The sequence below is a fragment of the Hydra vulgaris genome, chromosome 04 (genome assembly GCF_038396675.1).
Source record: "Hydra vulgaris chromosome 04, alternate assembly HydraT2T_AEP".
NCBI classification, from domain to species: domain Eukaryota; kingdom Metazoa; phylum Cnidaria; class Hydrozoa; order Anthoathecata; family Hydridae; genus Hydra; species Hydra vulgaris.
This window is the reverse complement of record NC_088923.1, coordinates 21025001-21048179: the sequence shown is the minus strand read 5'-3', so window position 1 is coordinate 21048179 and position 23179 is coordinate 21025001. Positions and strand designations below refer to the sequence as shown.

Below are 23179 nucleotides of genomic sequence, written 5' to 3'. Positions count from 1 at the left end.
ATGCATTGAGTCAAGAAGATCCAGCATTCAACATCCTAAACTGGAAACAATGTATTAAAAATACATCTGCGCCAGCCTAATAGATGAAGAAGGGGTGCGAGGCTGGTCAACAAATAGAATCTGTTTACCCCTTAAGTCTTTGCCTAGGAGGCCTTCTACAAGACAGTAGCCGGATGCATTTAACATTTGATGAGTATTTTTATCGAGACACTATCTCTAGCCTTTACTCAACCAAGAGCTCCAAGGCAGGTGGTGTTAAGTCGGAGTTGGCATATTCTAGCCTTTGCCTAAAAAGGCGTATCCTACAAGGCAGCAGGACATGAAGCAGATTGTACTGGGTTACATGTTACCAGTTGCAGGATAACCTGACCTGAAAAATCAGGATAGCCTGACAAACAGAATAACCTGATCTAACTAAATATAATAATTTTAATAAAGCTTATAATGTAATATTTAATATAATATTATTAATAAAGATTATAAACAATTTACAGATAGATTTTTGTTGCTAATAAGATATTCGTAAAGATAATTTATGTTTATAAATAAGTAATGTCAAAAGAACTTTATATGATATTGAATTAATAAGAAATAAAATGTTTTAAATACATTTGTGAAAAGTTCTCCAATACAAAAACACTTCTCCCTTTTTAATAAGGAAAAAAAAGGTTTTATATTTGCTTTCACATATATTAATCTACGATGAAGAGATGTAATGAATTAATCTGCAGATGATAATAAAAAAATTTCTTTAGTAAGTATTGCAAAATTATTTTGTATTCTTTTGAAACTAAATTTTACATTCTACTTTTTATTAACTATTTAACATTCCTTTGAAACTAAATTAAAATTTTTAAAATCATATTTGATTCACTATCTTTTAATTAAAAAAAAGTTTATATAAAATGTTAAGTTTCTTTAACAAATATATTCACAGTTATGGTTAAATACTCTTTTTTATGATTTAATATTTTCTGAACAAACGTCACATAAACGATATTAAAAGATTATTTAAATATTACACAGTATAAAATTTTTTGCTGAACCTAAAACTCCTGAATGTGTATGCAAATCGTCATTGCATATGGGAAATATGAGCTGTGTAACGCTCTTTAACAAGACTTGATGTATATATATATATATATATATATATATATATATATATATATATATATATATATATATATATATATATATATATATATATATATATATATATATAGCGTCCAAAAGTAATTATACGAACACCTTTTTTGTTTTATTTTCTCATTAAGTTAACACTTTTAAATGAAATTTCACGTAAGCGTGTCAAATTATACTACAATTATAAAAAACAAAACAAAAATTCTCTTTTGGGAGTAATTACTCAAAATTTTTCTAAAAGAATGGAAATGATTGGCTCAAAAGTAATTGGACAAACTAAATTCTAACAACGTTGATATAACTTTGACTATTTTAACTTCTTTTTCTGAAGGCAGATTTTTTTAAAAACATTCGATGACCAATAATTTGCAATGGGACATAATAAGTATTTAAGCAAGGCATTGAAAAAGTTGATTGTACAAGCACCTAATAACGGTAAGACTGCAACAAATTTCAATAGATACAAACATTCCGCAATCAACAGTTGGTTGTGCATTAAAAGTTTTTTAACAATGGTGTCACTTCCAAGTTTCAACAAAGTCAGGACACCCGAAATCAACAACTTTTTGCCAAGATATTTTTGTAGTAAGATCGTCAAAGGCAGATCCGCGCAAGAGTGTTGAAGAAATTCATAGAGAATTTACCCAGTCACATCAAATTTGTTGCTCTTAAGCAATGGTAAAGTGTCGCTTAAAACAAAACAACTTTTTTGGCCGTTGTCCTTTAAAAAACCTTTTGTTTCTGCAAAAAATCGTAGAGCACATACTATGGAGTGATGAGTCAAAGTTTAATATGTTTGGTTCTGATGGTATGTAATATGTTCGACGTCTAATAGGTCTTCAAAATGGTGTTAAGTACCAAGTTCCTATAGTAAAGCATGGTGGTGGTTCAGTAATGGTTTGGTCATGTTTTAGCCATGATGGAGTAGATCCAATCTATTGAGTTTAAGGCATCGTGGACCAAAACATGTATAAAGGAATAATCAAAGATATAATGCTGCCACATGCAAAAGATAAAATGTTGTGTGATTGAACTTTCCAACACAATAACGATCCAAAACACAGCTCCAAGCTAGTCACAGAATTTTTAGCTCAAAAGAAAGTTCGTATCTTGAAATGGCCATCACAATCTCCGGACCTGAACCCAATCGAACATCTTTGGGAACATATTGAGAAATTAGTGTTCGGAAACCATCTAATCAGCATGATTTGTTTGAGTTGATTAAGCGCACTTGGGAGGAAATACCAATTGATGTTTTAATTTGGTTGATTCAATGCCACGTAGATGTAATGCTGTCATTGCGGCAAAAGGTTTTCCAACGAATTACTAGGATTATGCACAGATTATATACATTATGTAACAGAATATGACACTATGTAACATCATATATATTATTTAACAGAATTCTTCATAAAAAATGCTGGAAATTTAGTCTTTGTTGAGAAAGTTTTTTTTGTTAAATGACATATTTAGTTTGTCCAATTACTTTTGAGCCAATAATTTCCATTCTTTTATTAAAATTTTGAGTAATTTCCCCCAAATTTGGATTTTTGTTTTCTTTTTCATAATTGTAGTATAGTTTGACATGCTTATGCAAAATTTCATTTTGAAATGTTAACTCGATAAAAAATATAATCAAAAAGGTGTTTGTCCAATTACTTTAGGACACTACTGTATATATTTTATAAATATATATGTATATATATATATAATATAATATAATATAATATAATATAATATAATATAATATAATATAATATAATATAATATAATATAATATAATATAATATAATATAATATAATATAATATATATATATATATATATATATATATATATATATATATATATATATATATATATATATATATATATATAAACCATAATCAACCCTGGGATGATAGTACTACTAAATAGTAGTACTATCATCCTACCAAAAGATTTTCTGGGGTCATGGCATCAACCATCTTTTCATTTTTTTTACTACTGTGAGACAATAATTAGAAGTTATGCTTTTGTTATAAGAAACATCAAGGTTTTTGACAGCATGTCATTATATCCTTTTTTTAAACTTTCCAAACACTTGCCTAATTAATGTCTAAATGTTGTAATCAACATATTTATATTTTTTAAAATCATAGATTTAAGACTTAAAAGGTTACCAAAATGTAAAAAAAAAAAACTTCCAAAAAGTTTCAATGAAAACAACATATAAATTTTGTGAAAATTTCTCTGTAAAGTTGCTTACTTGCTTATTGGTGTAAAATGTATAAAGTCACTTTAACTCTTGGTGATTAGTTAAATCTTTTATTGGTGTACATGTTGCATAACTTACCTACAGAACTTATCATAAACATTGACAATAAAATAAAAAAAACTAGATTTTTGTTGTAACTGGGTGTATTGTTTTTAATATAAATAAAAAAAAACAAATTTTTTTAAATTGTGCACTAATGCCAGTTAGGGCAACTTTTTCATTTTTTATCAGTGAATCAATGCAATAAACTCTATGTAAATATTCGGGATATATGGTTATCATTCTTATATATAAAATTTAAAAAAATGTCATTTTTGTGCAGATAGATGACAACTGTCGAAACATAGAACATGAAAATCTGGTTTCTATCATAAATCGTGTTAATTCAGAATATGTGTTTCGTAGAGATGTTGCCAACAACAAAGAACTTATGTAAAATTTATTTAGAATATTATTATTTTTTTGTTGAAGTTTAAATTCTTGTTTTTTTAATTTGTTTTTTAAGATATGAAGTTTAACTATGATATATTAATTTTTGTTAATTATATATATATATATATATATATATATATATATATATATATATATATATATATATATATATATATATATATATATATATATATATATATATACACACCTATAGTATCACTTACAGGGACAGGTTTTACAAAAGAATACTTACAGGAACATGAGCATTATCTGGGACATTTTTCTGTACCCGGTAATTTACACAATAATAAATTAATTGTAAGAAAGTAGAAGAATGTCCCTGTAAGCAACTTTTATGGAGCAAAAAGTACATGCATCAACTAAAAAATAGCCTGACTCGCAAGGGAGTGCTGCTACATCGATTGAGTGTTTGGTTAGGGTCAGCATAAAGTCAGGCTTAGGGTTAGGGTTATGGCAAGGTTTAAACATGGTTATATTACTGTAATTAATCATTTTTGTAAATAGATGAAAATAAAAATGAAATATAATATATAATAAATAAATAGAAATAACAAAAATAAATATAAAAAATATATTTTTATAATAAAATAATAAATTCAAATATGTATAAATAAAAATAGAAATAAAATAAAATTAAAAAATCAACCTAAATATGATAAAAATAGCAGGAACAAAAGAACACGTCCCTGTTGACCAGTTTGTCTTCTCCAAGGATCAAAAGATACAAGTTTCACATATTTACCACCCACCATGTGCAGCCACTTGTATTTTAAAATCCTTAGTCTTATGTAATATAATTAATAGGATTACATCAACTTGTGATTCTACATGTATAATTGCAGGTGACTTCAATCTGCCTCTCATAAACTGGTCAATCCCAATTAGTTTTGGAGATTCTTATTTGTAGAAGCGTGCCCTGCAAATGCTTTAAGCCAGCTTGTATTCAGCCGTGAACAGGAAAAGCATGCAATAGCACTCCAATCTTGACCACTCGTGTAAATGTTTTTTTTGAAAGCTTGACCACAGCTCTTTATATAATTAAAAATGCGCTGAATAAAACCAACAAAGGAAAAAAATTAATAACAGGCAAAACTAAATAAAAAGAAAGAAATCTTAACAAAAGAAAAATTTGAAAAAAAATTGAAACCTTTAGCTCTAAATAAAATCAACTAATATAAATCTAAAAAAATAACTCTTATAGAAAATTATTTTTAATTATGTTTTGTAATTATGCTAAGGTTAAATAACTTGTCGCGTTGGTTTGATGAGTTTCTAACTGGGTTTTTTTTATATTCTTTTTTCTTTTTTTTTAAATAAAATCTAAATAAAAATATATATATGATTATTTTTTATATAATAATGTATTTTAATATATCAATCAAAAAAAAGATATATAAACGAATAAAAATATAATGATATAAATAATTTTAATTAAACAATTAAAAAAATTGAAAGATTTTTTTAAAATTCTCCTAATACAAAAAATTTCATTTATAACCTTTTCAAACCAACGCAACGAACTATAAAACTTTATTCTTTTCTAATATTTTTATAATATAACTCTTTTAAATAAAAAAAACTTATATCTAATTATCATTTAATAAAAAACTAACTTTATAACGCGTTTGTTGTTGTCGCTGTTTACAAAATTAAGAATACAAGTTGTTTTAAAAAAATTACATACATCATTAAAAAAAAAATACTTTTGAAATACAAGTTTTATTTAATATTCTATGATAATTTACTTAATAGTGTTATAAAACTTTATTTGAAAGTATTTAGCTTAGTGTAAACAAATTTTATTAGAAAGTTTCATAGCATAACAAAAAAAATAACTTTGTTATGACTATTAAATATATGGATTTATCAAAAAGTTCATTAAAACTATGGTTTTCGTTGTTGTTTATAAAATTAGTTGTACAAGTTGTTTTAAAAACATTTTCATTAATTTTAAAAAGTACACTGTTTAACAATATAATATTTATTGATAATTTAAATAAATGTCTTTTATAGTATACTATCTTTAAAATCAGTTTCTGGCTTTATTACCTTATACTTTAGTTAGCGCATTTTTGAAATGTTTTCAAAAATCTAAAAAACCAAGGTTAAGTTGTTGCAAAAAATAAATAATCGTTCGCCTTTCCTGTTCAAAACTGGCTTGTATTTTATCAAATAAACACACAACATAACCTTTTAGATCTAATATGAACCAGCAACTATAAAAATGTGTTTAATGTAGAAACTATCACTTCATTCACAAGAACCTTTGAACAGTGTTTACTGAACACTGTAAGGCTTTTCAATTGTAGTTTAGAATATTCTAAATTTAGTAAAAAAAACCACCAAATATAATTTTCACAAAGCGTATTACAATGCAATACACACAGGGTTACTTAATTTAAATTGGTATATGCTTGTCAAACAAAAATCAATATTTTGAATCATTCTTGCAAATTTTTTGTAATTATTTGAACTCATCTGTTTCATTACATGTTCCAGTACTTTGCTATAGGAAAAGTAATATCCAATCTCTAGCCATTTGAAAGGCCTCCTAAAAATGTATTCTCTATAGAGATTACAAGAAAAGAACTCATTTTAAATCACTAACTATAGATTTATTTCTATGGCGTGCATTGTTTGTAAAATTTTGCAATGCCTTACAAATTACTTATTAATTAATTGATTTCTGTTCATTAATGCAGCTTTTTAAAGTGTAGATTCACCTGTATACAGATGTTACCAACCTTAAATGAGTGGACCATTGCTGCCAATAAACAAAAAAAATGTTGATATTGTATATTTAGACTTTGAGAAAGCCTTTGATTCTGCGATTCACTCTAAGTTACTTTTCAAACTGCATTCCTATGGTATTAAGTAGGAATTGCTTAACTGGATTACAAACTTTTTAACAAATCATTCTCAATGTGTTTTTGTGGGTAACTCATGTTCAAACAAAATTCTTGTAAAATGTGGAGTACCTCAATGGACTGTCTTAGGCCATATTTTATTTATATATGACATAAAGCTGTTTGTAGAAGACAGCAAGATGTATCAAGCAAAAGATGATGGTATCAACACACACTTTCTCAATACCTTAAAAAGATGTTCTGAATAGTCAGATATTTGGCAGCTTAATATAGTGACCAAAAAAAGTTTTCATCTTTATTAAACAGTTTTTTTTACCATTTTTTTACATTCATACTCAATGAACATTGATACACCTATTGAGTCTATTAAATCTATTCAAGATATTGGTATAATTGTGTCCTCGAATACGAAGTTTCAAAATTACTGTTCTTTATTGCAGACAAGGCACATTCTTGTGCTTGCTTACTTTCCAAATCTTTTATCAGTAACGATCCCTAACTTTTGATAAGAGCCTACAAAGTTGATGTTTCGCCTATATAAGAGTCTCGTAAATTTGTGTGTAATTGTATGTGGATAGAAAAGTTTCAGAAATATTTTGCTAGAATTGTCTGTAAAAGATGACATATTCTTTTTAATTATTCCTCAAGACTTAATATCTTAAATCTTGAATCTCTTGAATGCTATAGAATACAATTTGACCTTATAATGACATGCAAAGTTATACACAAGCTTTCAAACTACTTTTTTCTGAGTTGTTTTTTTTAAAAAAAAAATGGATTTTATCAAACCTGATAAATTATAAAATAGTTTATAAATTGTAATTAAAATTAGAATAGTTTATCTGTAAGTCTATATTTTGAAATAAGACTATATTTTGAAATAACTTAACAGAATAATGACAAAATATATTTTATGTTTTTATGAAAGGCTTGAATCAATATGCCTAATATATGTTTTCAATGACTAGATATATTATTGTATTGAAATTGTATATATAGTACCAGACAGGATTACATTTATAGGAAAACAATATTTATAACACTATATTTATAACAAATATTTATAACACTCGATTTATAACACTCGAAATTTAAAACATTACTCAGAGTTTCACGCAAATAGCGTGAATATGTATATATATATATATATATATATATATATATATATATATATATATATATATATATATATATATATATATATATATATATATATATATTTATAGAACCCTTAGATGTTGTCCGAAAGTTTTTTCCATATTTTGTTGACAAAAAGTAAAAATTAAAATGCAAGACCGGAATTTTTTTTTTAATAATGATAGACTGCCTGCCCTAACCAAACCCTCAGTCGATGTAGCAGCACTCCCTTGCGGGTCAGGCTATTTGTCAGTCGATGTAGCAGCACTCCCTTGCGAGTCAGGCTATTTGTCAGTCGATGTAGCAGCACTCCCTTGCGAGTCAGGCTAATTGTCAGTCGATGTAGCAGCACTCCCTTCCGAGTCAGGCTATAAGATAGTCGATGTAGCAACACTCCGCGCATGATTTACAGTAAAAAAAATAAAAATAAAGACATTTTATTAAAAAAAATAAAAATAAAAACATTTTATTAAAAAAAATAAAAATAAAAACATTGTTTATATTGTTAAAAACATTCAGAATGTTTTAAAAACATTCAGAATGTTTTAAAAACATTCAGAATGTTTTAAAAACATTCAGAATGTTTTTAAAAACATTCTGGTCAATTAAATTTGCGCTTTTGTGGTTTTTTTATATAACAATTAATTTGTAATTAAATTAATGGTTTTGACTTTCGTCCAACACGAAAATGTTGGACGAAAGTCAAAAGTAATTAAAAGTGATGTATGTGTTGGCGTAAGAATCACTTTTTTCCTTCCGCTCTTCTATATTTCTCTTCTATATTCTATATTTTTCCTTCTCTCTTATATATATATATATATATATATATATATATATATATATATATATATATATATATATATATATATATATATATATATATATATATATATATATATATATATATATATACGATGCTAGACTTTTTGGAAACCCTTTGATTTTTCAAAAGCAATGTCCTTTGCCTCATCCCTTCCACCTAATAGGGTCAGTTTGATGAACATTGAGTCACCAATAGCAACAGTATTGGCTGAGGGATATTGTTGATGGGGCTTGATCAATTTGAATAAAGACAGCATTGATAAGTATGCAGTCTTGGGAAGAAGGAAAATTATAAAGAACAAAAAGAAAGATGATTGATTGAAGTGGTACTAAACTAAAGTTCGTAAAAGTATAGTTTTTGGATTTTAATTAGATTTTAATCAGGTGAATTGATGCATAAATTTATTTTTAATTAGGTGAAATGATGTGTAAGTATATGCCCAGGCCAAGCATGTGACTGTTAGAGACTTTGTACATTAAAGTATAATAACTATCAACACTGAGATCTGAAGATGAAACAACTGAATTTAAATTAGTATTTAAAAGAGAAAGTAGCTCTAGTAGAGATTCTAGGGATAAAAAGTTTCTTCTAAGCCCACGAATATTTGTAATATGGGTTCAAGAAATTTGGTCTTAATGATTGTTTTCGTTTAACTTTTGTTTAGATACTTGTTCATATTTTTAGTAGAGGACTTGACTTAATCATAGATAGTGCATGGCATCCTTAGCAATAAGCTATTTAACCCAAAGTTGTAAAAGAAGGCTATTTATGTAGCCTCTGCAGCTTTTTCATGTAACCTCTACAATTTTTTTACACTAACATAGACACCTTTGATGTGCAACATGGCAATGTTAATACTCAGATATTTTTAGCTATTATTGGAATTAGCTTCTCTAAGAGCTACCACAGAGTTTAGGAAATTACCAATCATCCTCAAAATTATTAAAATAAAATTTATAGCTATACCCTCATTAAGAGATTTAAGGCTATTGCATAGCCACTACCATAAAGGCATAAGCAAAAATCTAAAAGTAGAGTCAAGAAGATCTATTATTATTCATTGACATTTGGCACAAAACATTGTAACTCGGGCTTACATCTATGCCATCCTATTAGATGATGAAGGTTTGGAATTTGTGATAGACTGAAATAGAAAAAAAGCCGAAACCGAAATAAAACGAAATTTCAAATACTCTAGTTTGGTGCCGAAACCGACATTTTGGCTAGTCAAGATTAATCTCATTAGCAAATTTTATTTGAAAATACAATTTTACATTTGTTTTTTTTATACGTGTATTATGGTAGAATTTATTACACATGTTTCACAAATTGAGATTTAATACATAAGTTGGCAATATAAGTTAATAGCGAAAGTTAACAACTGGCAGATTTTCTCTGTAAATTAAGATTTTTTCCAGGTATTTTGTGAAAGTTTTCAAAATATTTTGTCAAAACTCTTAAAAATAACTATTTTTCTAAATTAGATAAAAATTTAAAATCTCACAAATTTTTTGGTTTTTGGTATGTTTTTTGACCAATTTTTCCTTTTTTACCGAATTTATAAAAAGCACTGAGACCAAAATTTCGGTATCGGTTCAAATTGATATTTTGGCCAAAACCGATACAGAAACCGAATTTAGGTCAATCACTACTTAGAATTAAACTTATGACTTAGAATAAAACTTGTATTTACTACTATGACATAGTTAAAGCCAACAAATTTTGACACACTTGGGATATTTTTTGACTATGGCTTAGTCTGATAAAACGATGCTGAATTGGAATTCCAAATAGGTTAATATTAATGGATCATAATTTTTGTAATATCTACACCACAAATTATCAAGAGAAATTTGAAAACTTTATAAAAACAAAAATGAGCTGTTAAATTGTTCCCTACATAAGCTACTATTAAAATGTTTAAAAGAGAGCTTCATATATAGAAGCTATAATTTGTTTTTTGTATGTTAAAAAAATTTATGTATAGTCTCCAGTAAATAGATAAATAAATTTGTTTTTAGATTTCTACATTACAGGAACATTTGTCTACAATAGACAAGTCCTAATAAGATAGAGGCCAAAAAATAAAAAAGCTACAAAATCCTATATTTCTTTATATCTTTTTCAGAAATTCAGAATAAGTCTCTATTAATAGAGTAATGAAGCTAAAAGAGTGTAATACAGAGATGTAGGTCTCCAGACTTCAGTCTAGATCTCAAGACATCTCGAGACTTATATTTAACTATCTTAGTCTTGGTCTTGAAACTTGGAGTTTTGGTATTGGTTTTGAAAACTTAGAGTATTGGTATAGGTGTCAGATCGTTCCTGTATTGTACTTTCTTGATTCTTACAAAAATTTTTAGCACAACGAATGGATTAGTGACTAATAATAAATTGTTGATCATCATAGTATTCCACTTTCAACAAAATTTGTACCTAAAAAAAAGATTTTCTCTATTTCTTTATGCATACCAATATTTGTTAGATTTTCAAAATATAAATTGAAATTGTTAGATTTTTAAAATATAAAACGAAACCAAGTGATTCATAGTTATCTGACGAACTGCATTCAATTTAAACATTTTTGGCTTCCCACTTTCCTTTGTAGACTAAACCTTTCAAATAACACCGAAAGTCTTTGATTGGCCTTATCTCAGTACAGTTGGCAGGATTATCTTTTTTAAAAACGTAATTGATACTTTCACTGTCCAGCAAAGCAATTACATTTTTGAGCTATAATGAGCTGAAGCTCAGACAAAAATTTAATTATCATCATTGTTTACGCATGAATGAAATCAAAATATTTTCAATGCAATTTTTTTTGTACATATTTTTGTTAGCAGGATAGCCAGATTGCTTGATTACTGGTCTAGTCGTACCTTTGGGACTAACAGCAAGCCATACCAATACTTTGCTTTCGAACTTAACTTTTCTTTTGTATTTGATTTCTGGAGAAGCAGTCTTGGGTTCACTGGAGTAATACCAATCATTCCCAACAACTGTTGAGTTTGACAAAGTAAAATAACATTCATCATCCAAAATAAAAAATTTGTTAAAAAACTTTTTATACAAGTGTCTGCATTTAGGGTGAGTGACAGCTCTTTGCTGGTCAGACTAACTTGTAATTGATTCCTGGTGACGATATTTTATGATTATCTTTGTTTTTAACAATTTATGAGTGGGTGATAGAAATTTTAAATTTTCTGGCTTCTTTTCTAATGGTTGCTTTGGGATTATTGTCAAAATAAGCAGCAAGCTGTTTGATTTCACTTTTTGTCATTTTTGTGCCATTTCTTTTCAAAATTTCCTTATTTTTTGCGCTGTCATTATTTTTAATTATATGATATATATTTGTTTTCTGAAAATTTTATGCATTAAAATGATTATAAGTAAACAGTTTTCCTTATGTTTCCTAATGTTATTGTGTTTCCTAATTTTATTTTTGTAGAACTTGTACACACAAATTTATTACATTTACTTTTTTTGAGCTCATTTTTATAACTAAAGAAAAATTATTTTTGATAAATGCATTTTTTTGTGTAATTATATATTGTCTAGTTTACATAAACATTAAGTCATATGCTATTGTTTTATTATTTGCATATAAGCCATTGTATTTTGCGGTGTTCCATTTTTGAGGGAACATGCGTTTGGTCTTTTATCTTGAGCCTAAATGTCTTGGTCTTAGTCTTGGTCTTACTGTCTTGACTACATTTCTGATGCAAATGGTGAATGCATTTATAAATTTTAATTAACTGATAAGTTATAAGTTAATACTACAAATCTTTGAAGGTTATAAGACATTCTTTTATTTCTTAAAATGCAAAGTAGGATATTTCACTGGAATATGTCAACAGCTTTATAAAATCTTTGTAAAAGAAATAATCTTTTATAAAAATTTCACTTAAAAAAAAAAGTAGTTGCTTGTTGCCATATTCTTTGTTACAATTAACAACATGATGTTTACACTTTCTTTTGCAGGTTAAAGTTCATAAATAACTAATTAAAATAGCCAGATGATTATGACTAGGCATTTGCTTTGGTTCTAACTTTACACCATTTTTTTTAATTTTTATAAAGAAAAAAGAAACTAAAATAATATTTTAAAAGTTAAATAGGTTGTAGTTAAAAATTTAAAAAGTTGTACAAAAATCTTTTAAAATTAGGTTTAAAAGTTTGTTAATGTTAAATGTTAATGCAATAATTGTTAATGCTTAAGTTATGGATTTAGTTTCTTCAAAATTTCCACCTGCTCTATTAACAGCCTTGTTAATGTGTAAGTATATGCAACTCATTGATTTTATATCACTAGAAACTGTAAGTATTAAAATGTGTTCATTAAAGTTATAATTTATTGTCAATATAAATGATTGCAATTTATCATTTATCAAAACAATAACATTATTCAATTACAAAAATTAGTAAATCAAAATTTGTCAAATTAATCAGTACATCACTAGTGGTATCACATTTGTTCAACTTCTTTATATTTTTTTATTCAACAATTCTTTATATATTTTTTATTTATATTTCATAGAGATCAAGGCTCAGAAACTGGAATTTTTCGGTATTTTTTTGTTGTTTAAGTGTTATCATCATATTTAATGTTGAAAAATTGCATAATATCATTTAATAACTTTAATGAATAAAATTATGTGTTAAATTCTTGCTCCTGTTTGTTGCTATCTAATGAAGCGCCCAATAAATTAGAACTATTCTTTTTAACAGTTTTTTGGTTTGTTATCCTGCAATAAGTGTGGTAGTGGCAATATGCATAGCTTGTTATGTAGATTGCCATGCACTTGCAGGCAATTGTGTACACGCTTAGCAGTTTTATGTTAAGCAAAAACTTTATTATTTAAATTATCTTTTAATACTGTTTATGTGACGTTTATTCAGAAAATGTTAAGTCGTAAAAATTGTATTTAACCGCAACTGCGATTATTTTGTATCAATTTTTTTAAAAAAGACTTTGAATTAAATATAGTTCTAAAAATTTGAATTTTGTTTTGAAGGTAATTGTTAGTAAAACGTAGAATGTAAAGTTTAGTTTCAAAAGGAATGTAAAATTTTGTGTTTGAATGTTTTGCAATATTATTAAATGAAGAAACTTTTTACTTGCTAGCTAATTCATTTCGTAAACATTAATCTCTTCATCATAGTTTAAAATATGCAAAAGCAAATTAAAAACCTTTTTTTTAAAAAAAAAGAAAAAAGAAGTGTTTTTGTTTAAAAGAATTCTTTTTACATGTATTTAAAAATTTTTGTTTCTTATTAATTCAATATCGTGTAAAGTTCTTTTAAAGTAATTTACTTATGAACATAAATTTTGTTTACAAATATCTTATTGGTAACTAAAATCACTCTATAAATTGTTTATAATCAATTAAAAATATTACATTAAGTTTATATATAAAAAAAAAAGTTGTGATTAGCATTACGTGTTTTCCTTACATGATAAAATCTCACAACAAGGCCTGAACTTATGCATAGTAATCTCCGTAATTATGAGTCTAGCTCTCAAATAATTTAAAACATGACTACAGTGCCTATATATAAAATATTAAACATAAAAAACCATTGTCACCACTGATTTATTTCAATCTTTTACAAATATTCTTGGTCTTTAAAGTAGCTTTTCATCTTTAAAATCTCTTGCAAAGTTTAGCAGACTATAATGTTATAATGCTATAATGCTTAATACTGATATAATGCTTTTTGTGAGACAAATTAAATTAAAAGGTTTTTCATTTTAAGATCTCAATGTTGATATTTATTATTTGATTTTCAAAGGCTCCAATAGTTATATGCTTGTTACAATAGATACATGCTTGGCTTTGACATATACTTGCATATCAGTTCACCTATTTGTTGTAAAATCAGGTTTGGTTACCTTAGTTTGTGTTCTTTATCATTCTCCATATTCCTAATATCCTTCTTATTTTCAAAACTGCACTCTTTTTGATATTGTTTATAAAAAAATTGATCAAGTCCTTTATTATTATCACTTAACCAATATTGTTGTCATTGGCGATATTAATGCTCATCATACTAAATGACTTGACCACATTAAATGTTTTGGCAAATATCTTTTTATCATTGTAAGAAGCTGAAATGAAATGATAAAAATAAGTTAAAAATTGAAAAGTGCAAATAGAATTGTTCCGATTTATTACTAGACTACTAAACCTTGTATTGTATCTCAGAAGTTAAGTTCTAAAGACTTTACAAAAATTATTAACTGAGTCATCAACAAATCAAGTCTAACATTCCATCTTTCATATATGGGTGTGATCTTATTGCCTTTCTTAAGGTGTAAAAATTATTTTTTACCAATTTATGATTGTAAAACTATTTTTAAATAACTTTTATTCTTACTTATCTCTAGACTCTAATAGGTAAGCTTTTCTTGTCATCCAAGAAAAACAAGTTAATTCATTATTAAACATCCCAATCACTCTGGCTTCCTTTACCAAAATTATTTTTCAGTTAAACTCTTTTACAACTTGTGATCTGGACAACATTACATTACAGCTGTTAGATTCTTACAAATGTATTTTCCAGAACTCTCTTCAATACTCAATAAACTGTTTAAAAAGTTTAATGTTTTTTTAAGCCTATTCCTACCTGCACTTTTTTATTACAAACCTCTAATATCTTGTGTTTAACAACTTACTTTCCGACAATCTGATACTTTTGTTCTACTGCTGACTTGTATAAAAGAAAAGTTCCATTGTGCATTAGATAGAAGCAGTGAAGCAGTGGCTATTGCTTTTGGCATATAAAAGGGATTCTATAAAATTTGGCATCCTGGTCTAATCCAGAAACTCTCTTCATATGGTCTATTTGTGTTTTGAAAGTTACGAAAATCGTTTCTAACAGCAGGATTAATTTTGTCCTTGATAGGCAGCACTCATTTTATTACCAGTACTTTCAATGAATTGGAAATATGGTGAGTTTAACTAAAAGAAAAACTTATCCAAAATCATATATTCAATAGGATAGCACTTTTACTTATTTTGATGTAAAAATGTGAATTACTTTTAAGTGTAAATTATTTTTCATAACTCATATAAAAATATATAATTTACTTACATTTAAAAGTAGTTCGTTTTTTTTTACATAATTTATATAACGTGTAAAACTTAATTGAGTCAAATTTTTTAAATGAGTAACTGTTACTTAAAATAGTAATTTACTTTTACAAGTAAAAGTTATTTGCATTTTTACTTTTACTTGTAAATATAACTTACTTTTAATGGTAAGTCGTGTAAAGTAAATTACTTTGAAAATTAATTTTGATTATAGTTATGTAAAAAATTTACATAAAAATGTAATTTACTTTTTATATGTAAAAAAAGTTATTTATGAAGTAAATTTATGTAAATAAAATATTTAAAAAACATGACACTTACTTTACAAAGTAAAATAAAACTACATCATAACAACAAATTAATTTTATGTGTAAAAGTAACTAATTAGCAAAAACAGCTTACATAAAAGTAATTTGAAAAAAATTGAGGGGGAAGGGGGCTTAATTTCGAAGCTTTGGGTAATTCATGCATGTGCGGCATGAAGTTCATGCATGGGTAGCATCTAGTAGCTACGCTATTGGATACTACCCATGCATGTAGACCTTGAAGTCACTGTTCGTTAGTACGCGCTTTTTCTCCAATTTTTTTTCTTTGTATTTGCCTTTTCAATCATGTATTTTGTTATGGTAATATAACACAATATAACACTTTTGGTATCCATAAGGAAATGCTAAAACAGTTTTCAAAAATCTATCTTATATAATTTATATTATTAAAATATTAAAAGTACTATATTATTAAAGGAGTGTAAAACGCAATAAAAAGATATAATCTTTTTATTGCGTTTTATCATGTATAATCTATTTGAAAAAAAGTGGTAAGGAAAGCTGGTCAATCTTTTACTATAGGTTGTGGGCACCCTAATAACCTCCTTTTTGTTGAGTTACCCACACAAGGATGATTAGAAAAATAAAATCTTATTCAATTAAAATTAGAATAAACTTGCAATTTTTTTCAAGTGTTAGTTTGACTTCACAAGTTGTTTGTTGGCTATCAGTTGTCCCGGAACCTTGCGATTGATTTATCACTTCCAGACTAGCTAGAGCTCTGAAACTTTCAGTATTTGTGTAAATTTAATAAATGCACATGTTAAACTTGTTTTCAGAGTCAACTGGAGAACTCCACTTTTTTGAATTTTTTTTTTTTTGATTTTACTTTATCTTTCAGACTTAACTTTGATTTTACTTTATCTTGACATCATTTGTGTAGTCCCGATGAACTTGCATGTTAAATTTGTTTCCTGGGCAAGGGGGGTCATACCCTTATTTTTTTTCTCTAATACTATATAAAATGTAAGCTTATGTAATTTAAATTTTATTTTATAAAATTTATTTTTAATAAAATTTTATTATTACTTTTAAAATAAAAAATTAAACACTTAAAAAATATTATTTTATTTGTAAATTTAATTTACATTTGGTAGCATATTACTTTTATGTAATTTATTTTCATATGCAAGTTTTTTTTAATATAATTTTTTTTAAATTAGTTACTTTTATAGGTAAATGTAAATTACAGTTTGACAAACTTTTATATTATGTAATGTAATTTTCAAAAGTAATTAACTTTGAAATGTTAAAGAAAAATAGCATTTTCATGTGACTTACTTTTACATGTAAAAGTAAATTACTTTTTGATGTAATCTACTTTTTCATAACATACTTTTGAAAGTAAAAAAACTTACATTATAAAGTAAAAATCATTTAAAAAAAATTAATTACTTATACGGAAATATAAATTTGCATTTAACGTTTAAAATTGCTTATGTAACTTATTTTTCGATAAAAATTTACTAGTGTTTTAAAAACTTACTTGTGTAAGTAAAAAAAAAGTAAGTAAAAGAACCATCCCTAATATCCAATTTGTTTTAAAGGTTGCCCTTATTGTGCTCTCCATTTCCTCCTGATTCAATTTTCTATCTCTATAGATCTTTTATTGGTTCTTGTATGGATTACTGTTATCATGTTTAAGCCAGTGCTCCTAATGATGTCTTTTTTTATTTTTCATTACCTTGCATCTTTTTTTTTTTTATAAATACTACTATGGTTGCTGCTTAAGTGAGGTTTTATCTCTTGTTCTATTAACCATACTTAACTTTACTAGTCTCATCGTTCAGCAAAGTTGCACCTTTTTACTGTAACCTTATGTTCCTTCATACTGAAAGAATGTTTTTTTCCTTGAATTTTGGTGCTTTAGCATTCTCTCATTTCTTCATGTTTTCCTGATTCTTATAATTTACAATTTTTCAAGAAGTCGAAAGAGTCGAAGAATAGAGTTAAAAGCTAATTTTTCTTTGACTTGCTTTCTGTTTTTTTCTTTGACTTGCTTTCTGTTTCTTTCTTTGACTCGCTTTCTGTTTATTTCTTTGACTCGCTTTCTGTTTCTTTCTTTGACTCGCTTTCTGTTTCTAACTTTAATTGCAGTTTTTATAACCCAATAATTGTGGGTTATTAATTAATTGTAAATTATAATTTATTTAAGATGAGTTATAAAGTTATAGCCACAATTGTAGTTACAGTTATATCTTTTATTGTGGCAGCCTTGTTGGAAGTTAATTTGTCAAAAAAAAAAAAAAAACAATGTGACAATGTGCATATTATGCAATCTCTGCTTACATGTCATATATGGAAGTTACTAGTTTACATACATAACATATTATGTAATGTCTGTACATATGATTACAGGTGTATAGGTAAGGCTCTCCACTAATTACAACTTACTCACAGAAAGAAAAACTCAGATATAAAACCTCTAATGTAATTTTGAATAATGATAAAGAAAATAGAGAGATAAATAGGAAATTAATATATTAGGATAATTCATACATGGTTTATATGGCATATTTCCATGGCAACATGGCAATTTACATAATAGTAGTAATTACAATAAAAAGTTTAAAATAATTTTATATTATTTATTATTTGCAACACAGGTTAACACCAGAAATGAAATCTAAAATTTTTTTTATAATTTACCTTGCAAAGTAAATTTGAAAATAAATCAAAAACATAAAAATAGTGCATGCTTGCCACTTACTGTTTTTAGTTTTTATTAAAAATTTTAGGAAATCCAATAGTTGATTTGTTAAACCGCTTGTACAACTAATTGTAGCAGTTATTAATAGGTGACCCTTATTATTCATCTTATTTGTTTAAAATTAAAAGAATGCAATTCAAAAAGCTCACTCATCAAGGACTCCAAATGTTTTATATATTGCCACATAAGTTGATTATTTATTTGAAAATTAATTGATTAGTTAATTGATATAAACTTCAATTATTTTTTAAATCTTTTTATTCTTAATTTAGACTAAAGAACTCTTTGATACCAAATGTTCATAGTGTTTTATGGAAGTCATCAAATGGGTAAAAGATATTTGTTTTTTTAAACAGTGTTTTTAAATATATGTTTAAATATTTTCCAAAATGGTCTTTTAGTTTTGAAAAAAGAAAAAATATTTCAAAACAACAATAGAAGTCTACTAACTTTTTGTCAAAAAAATTTTTTTTTTTAAATTTCCAATCAATGATAGTCCAACTTTCAATTAATCAATTTTTGACATTATTACATAATAGTATTACATACATTTTTTGGAAGGGCACTACAAAAGTTTTGTTATCATTAACATCTCATAATAACTCTATCATTAAAAGGGAGAAATTTTATACTTTTCTTTCATAAATTTTAATAATTCCCTAGTTTCTTAATAATTAGTTCTACCTTATTCTTAACACCTAATTCTAATCTATTTGATATTAAAAATATCATAGATTTCCAAATAACTGATGTTCGAGGAAAAAACTAGGCGAATAAGAGTTTTTGGAGCAGTTAGGAACAGTGAAGGAAAAGGATGAGATTTAATTGAATGATGAGTAACACCAGAATGAATTTTAGTAGATGGCACAAGAGATGCTAGATCTTTAGAGCAGTGCTCATTATAGTATTTGTAGAAAAGAGAAAGAGAAGCAACATTACGGCAATGTAAAAGTGGTTGGAGGTTGGCTGCAAGAGCAGGTCCAACTATGTTTACAATGCATTTTTGCACCTTGTCTAAAAGAGAAAGGGCATCATTAGAAGGTCTGCCCCAAATATGGCAACAGTATTCTATACAAGGCCGGATTTAAGATTTATAGAGATAAAGAATAGAATCCGAAGTAAGAAAGTGACAAGCTCGATAAAGAGATGCAACCTTAGCAGGTGCTAATTTTGCAATGGATTTGATATACGGTTTTCAAGAAAGATCGGAAGTAAGAGTTAATCCTAGAAGATGAAGGGTAGATGACTCATCTAGTACATTACCGTTCATGAATGTAGGAAGATCTAATGTATTGCGATAATGATTGGCTGAAAAAAATTGAGTTTTATCTGAATTAAAGTTCACCAGCCACTGTGAGTCCCCTGCTGTAGCAGAGGTAAGATCCTTTTTTTAAGCTCAAATGCCCCCTCCAAGCAATCAGAGAGTGTTGACTTCTTATCATGACAAGAATAAATGATAGTGTCATCTGTGAACAATGCCGCCTTAAATGTTAGAATATCTGGAAGATTGTTAATGTAATTAAAAAGAGTATAGGGCCAAGAATTGAACCTTAAAGTTACAAGATATGAAGAAGAGTGCTGTCCATCGAGGACAACTTTTATACTACAATTGGAAAGGAAGGGCTCAATAATCTTAAAGATGTTACCAGATATACCCTAAAAAGAAAGTTTATGGAGAAGATCAGCAACCCAAACTTTATCAAAAGCTTTAGAAACGTCAAGAATGATAGCCTTAATCTCTCCTCATCTATTTAATGCATGATAAAACCTATCAGTAATTACTGTTAGCAAATCAGCTGTAGAACAAGAAGATCGAAATCCATATTGATGATCAGAAAGTAAGTTATTAGATTCAAGATTCAAGGTTAAGTGTTTGTTAATTAAAGATTCAGAAACCTTGCTTATGATAGGAAGAAGACTAATGGGACAATAGTTAGACAAATCAGATCGCTCTCCAGAATTTTTTAAAAATGGGGATAACAGATGTTGCTTTTCAGCATGCTGGAAAACAAGGCTCTGATAAGGACTTGTTAAATAGTTTTGAAAGAATAGATGACAGCTCCGGAGAACGCTTCTGCAAGACTACAACAGGTATGATGTCTGGACCGCAAAGCTGTAGAAGAGATAACTAATCTCATTTAAATTATTTCATGCATAAAAAATGTTTTTGAGGAAACTTTAACAATAATATTTTATTAAGTAGTTGTGGTAAAAGATGATTTTTAAACAAAACTACAGCAAAAACAAAAGCGAAAATCAAGATCACAACTTCTCTTTTGAACTCATTGCATTCCTTCAAAATTGTTTGAATTTTTTTCAAGTGATGCTAAGATATTTGTCACAGCGCCAAGTTTTTTGTTTTGTTTTTGTTGTTGTTGAAACATTGGCATTTTTCTCATTATTTAATGACCAACTTTTAATTAAAACTTTTAACCTATTTAAATTTTTGAGAACTAGGGTGTAAACCCCTCTCTACTTTATATAAACTTATCTACCATAGATTTAGTTAAGATACTAAGATTTGTTTAGATTTACTCAGCTACTTATCTATTTAAAATTAAAATAGGTTTAAGTTATACTGTTTTATTATACTTTTCCTGACAGCTATATAGCCAATAAAATGACTATTGGCTAAACTGAAGTGCTGTACAACATCACACATGGTCTTTTCCCATATTTCCTTAAATGGAAGGTGGTTTTTAACTCGATGCACATAGTTATATGTTTTAATAAGTCTATAAACAAAGTTGTTCTAAAAGGTGAAATGGATGTTTGCATTTAATGACGAGATATATTCATTACATGTGACTACAAGATACTTTTAATTAGTGTCTCGGCCACACATTTATTCTTTTGCTAATAATTTGTACAAAGGTTTTAATATTGTACAAGCATAATTTGTAAGTTTTTATGGATGAACAGAATGTGAATTGAAAGTTTTTTGATATTCTCAATGATAGCTTGGTAAAAAATTGATAATGGATATCTTTGGTGGAGTTTGCAATTATGACAAACTCGATGATCAAGTGTCTCATTCACATTACAAAGATTCACCTCTAGAGTTTTAATTTATTTTAAATCTTGAAAAAGACTGGTAGAAAATAAGCTATTGCTTAGTAAGCTGTTGCTTAGTAAGCTGTTGCTTAGTAAGCTGTTGCTTAGTAAGCATAATTATAATATAATATAGTTACTTTGAATACTTTAATATATTAACTTTACCTAAAGAATGGCCCAAATAGATTATTTGCATTAAAGAAAAAAACTTTAACACTTTTTTATTTAATAAACTATTTTTTCAATTTAAAAGTTTACAATTACCCACAAGAAAAGCCAGAGCCTTATTATCATTATTTCTTATCAAAGACTTTTTATTAATTTGTGTAATAATTTTTTTTTTAATATACAAAATAATAAAATAAATAAAGATTTTAAAATTTAATAGCAAAATAAGTTAATAAGGGTAAATATTGCAAAGTAAAGTAAGTAAAGATTGCACTGAAAACTCTAAACAAGAGACTGACACAATTTGCAAATTAAGTTTTATTAACTTTTGAATGAATTGTTATGTTAATGATTTTATATCTTGTTATGTTAATGATGTGATTTTTTTTGAAAAAGCTGTGGATTTGAAGTAGATGTTTGAAAACTTAAAGTGAGCAAAATATATTATTGCAGTGTCAATTAAGCAAACCCAGCAAAAGTACATATCTATACACACATACATAGAAATGCGATATCAATGAACCTTAGCATATAAAATCTATGTTTAAAAGACATCACAGATGTTATAAAATTATTCCAAAATTAGTGTTTGTTATTACTCTCTACATTTTTTTTTTTTGTGATCATTCAATTTATACACTAATTTGTACAGCACTTTGTACGCCATTCAACGGATTGTACACCATTAAATTGTACATACATTGGATTGTACACCATTCAATGGTGTACATCCATGGATTGTACACCATTCAATGGTGTACATCCATGGATTGTACACCATTCAATGTATGTCTTTCTCTATCTTATTTCTTAGTATGATTCTTTTAGTGATTTTTCATGCAGATTGCACCTGCAGTCTGCATGAAATAAGTTAATACATACATTTATATATATATATATATATATATATATATATATATATATATATATATATATATATATATATATATATATATATATATATATATATATATATATATATATATATATATAATAAATGTGTTATAAAGTATATATGAATACAAATATCTTAATTAAGTTTAATTAACCAAGTTATTTTTTTTGGGTTTTATATAGATATGCTTTTGTGTTTGTTTTGGTAGCTGGCGAAAACATTACATCTGCAGTAGATATTTTAGGTTTAATTG

The 23179-nt window shown here is 26.7% G+C and overlaps 1 protein-coding gene across 2 annotated transcripts in view; it reads left to right on the top strand.

Annotated features, from left to right (window-relative positions):
* Nucleotides 1-23179, top strand: part of LOC101236065 (AP-5 complex subunit sigma-1) — a 29295-nt gene that overhangs the window by 5727 nt on the left and 389 nt on the right. Inside the window, exons 2-5 of one of the 2 annotated variants that reach the window (XM_065794784.1) lie at nt 3722-3831; nt 13217-13246; nt 19082-19138; nt 23109-23179. The exon at nt 23109-23179 is cut by the window's right edge and continues 50 nt beyond it. In XM_065794784.1, the coding sequence (XP_065650856.1) occupies nt 3722-3831; nt 13217-13246; nt 19082-19138; nt 23109-23179 (268 nt within the window). The remainder of the gene's footprint in view (nt 1-3721; nt 3832-13216; nt 13247-19081; nt 19139-23108) is intronic. The other variant, XM_065794785.1, reaches the window with a different exon arrangement.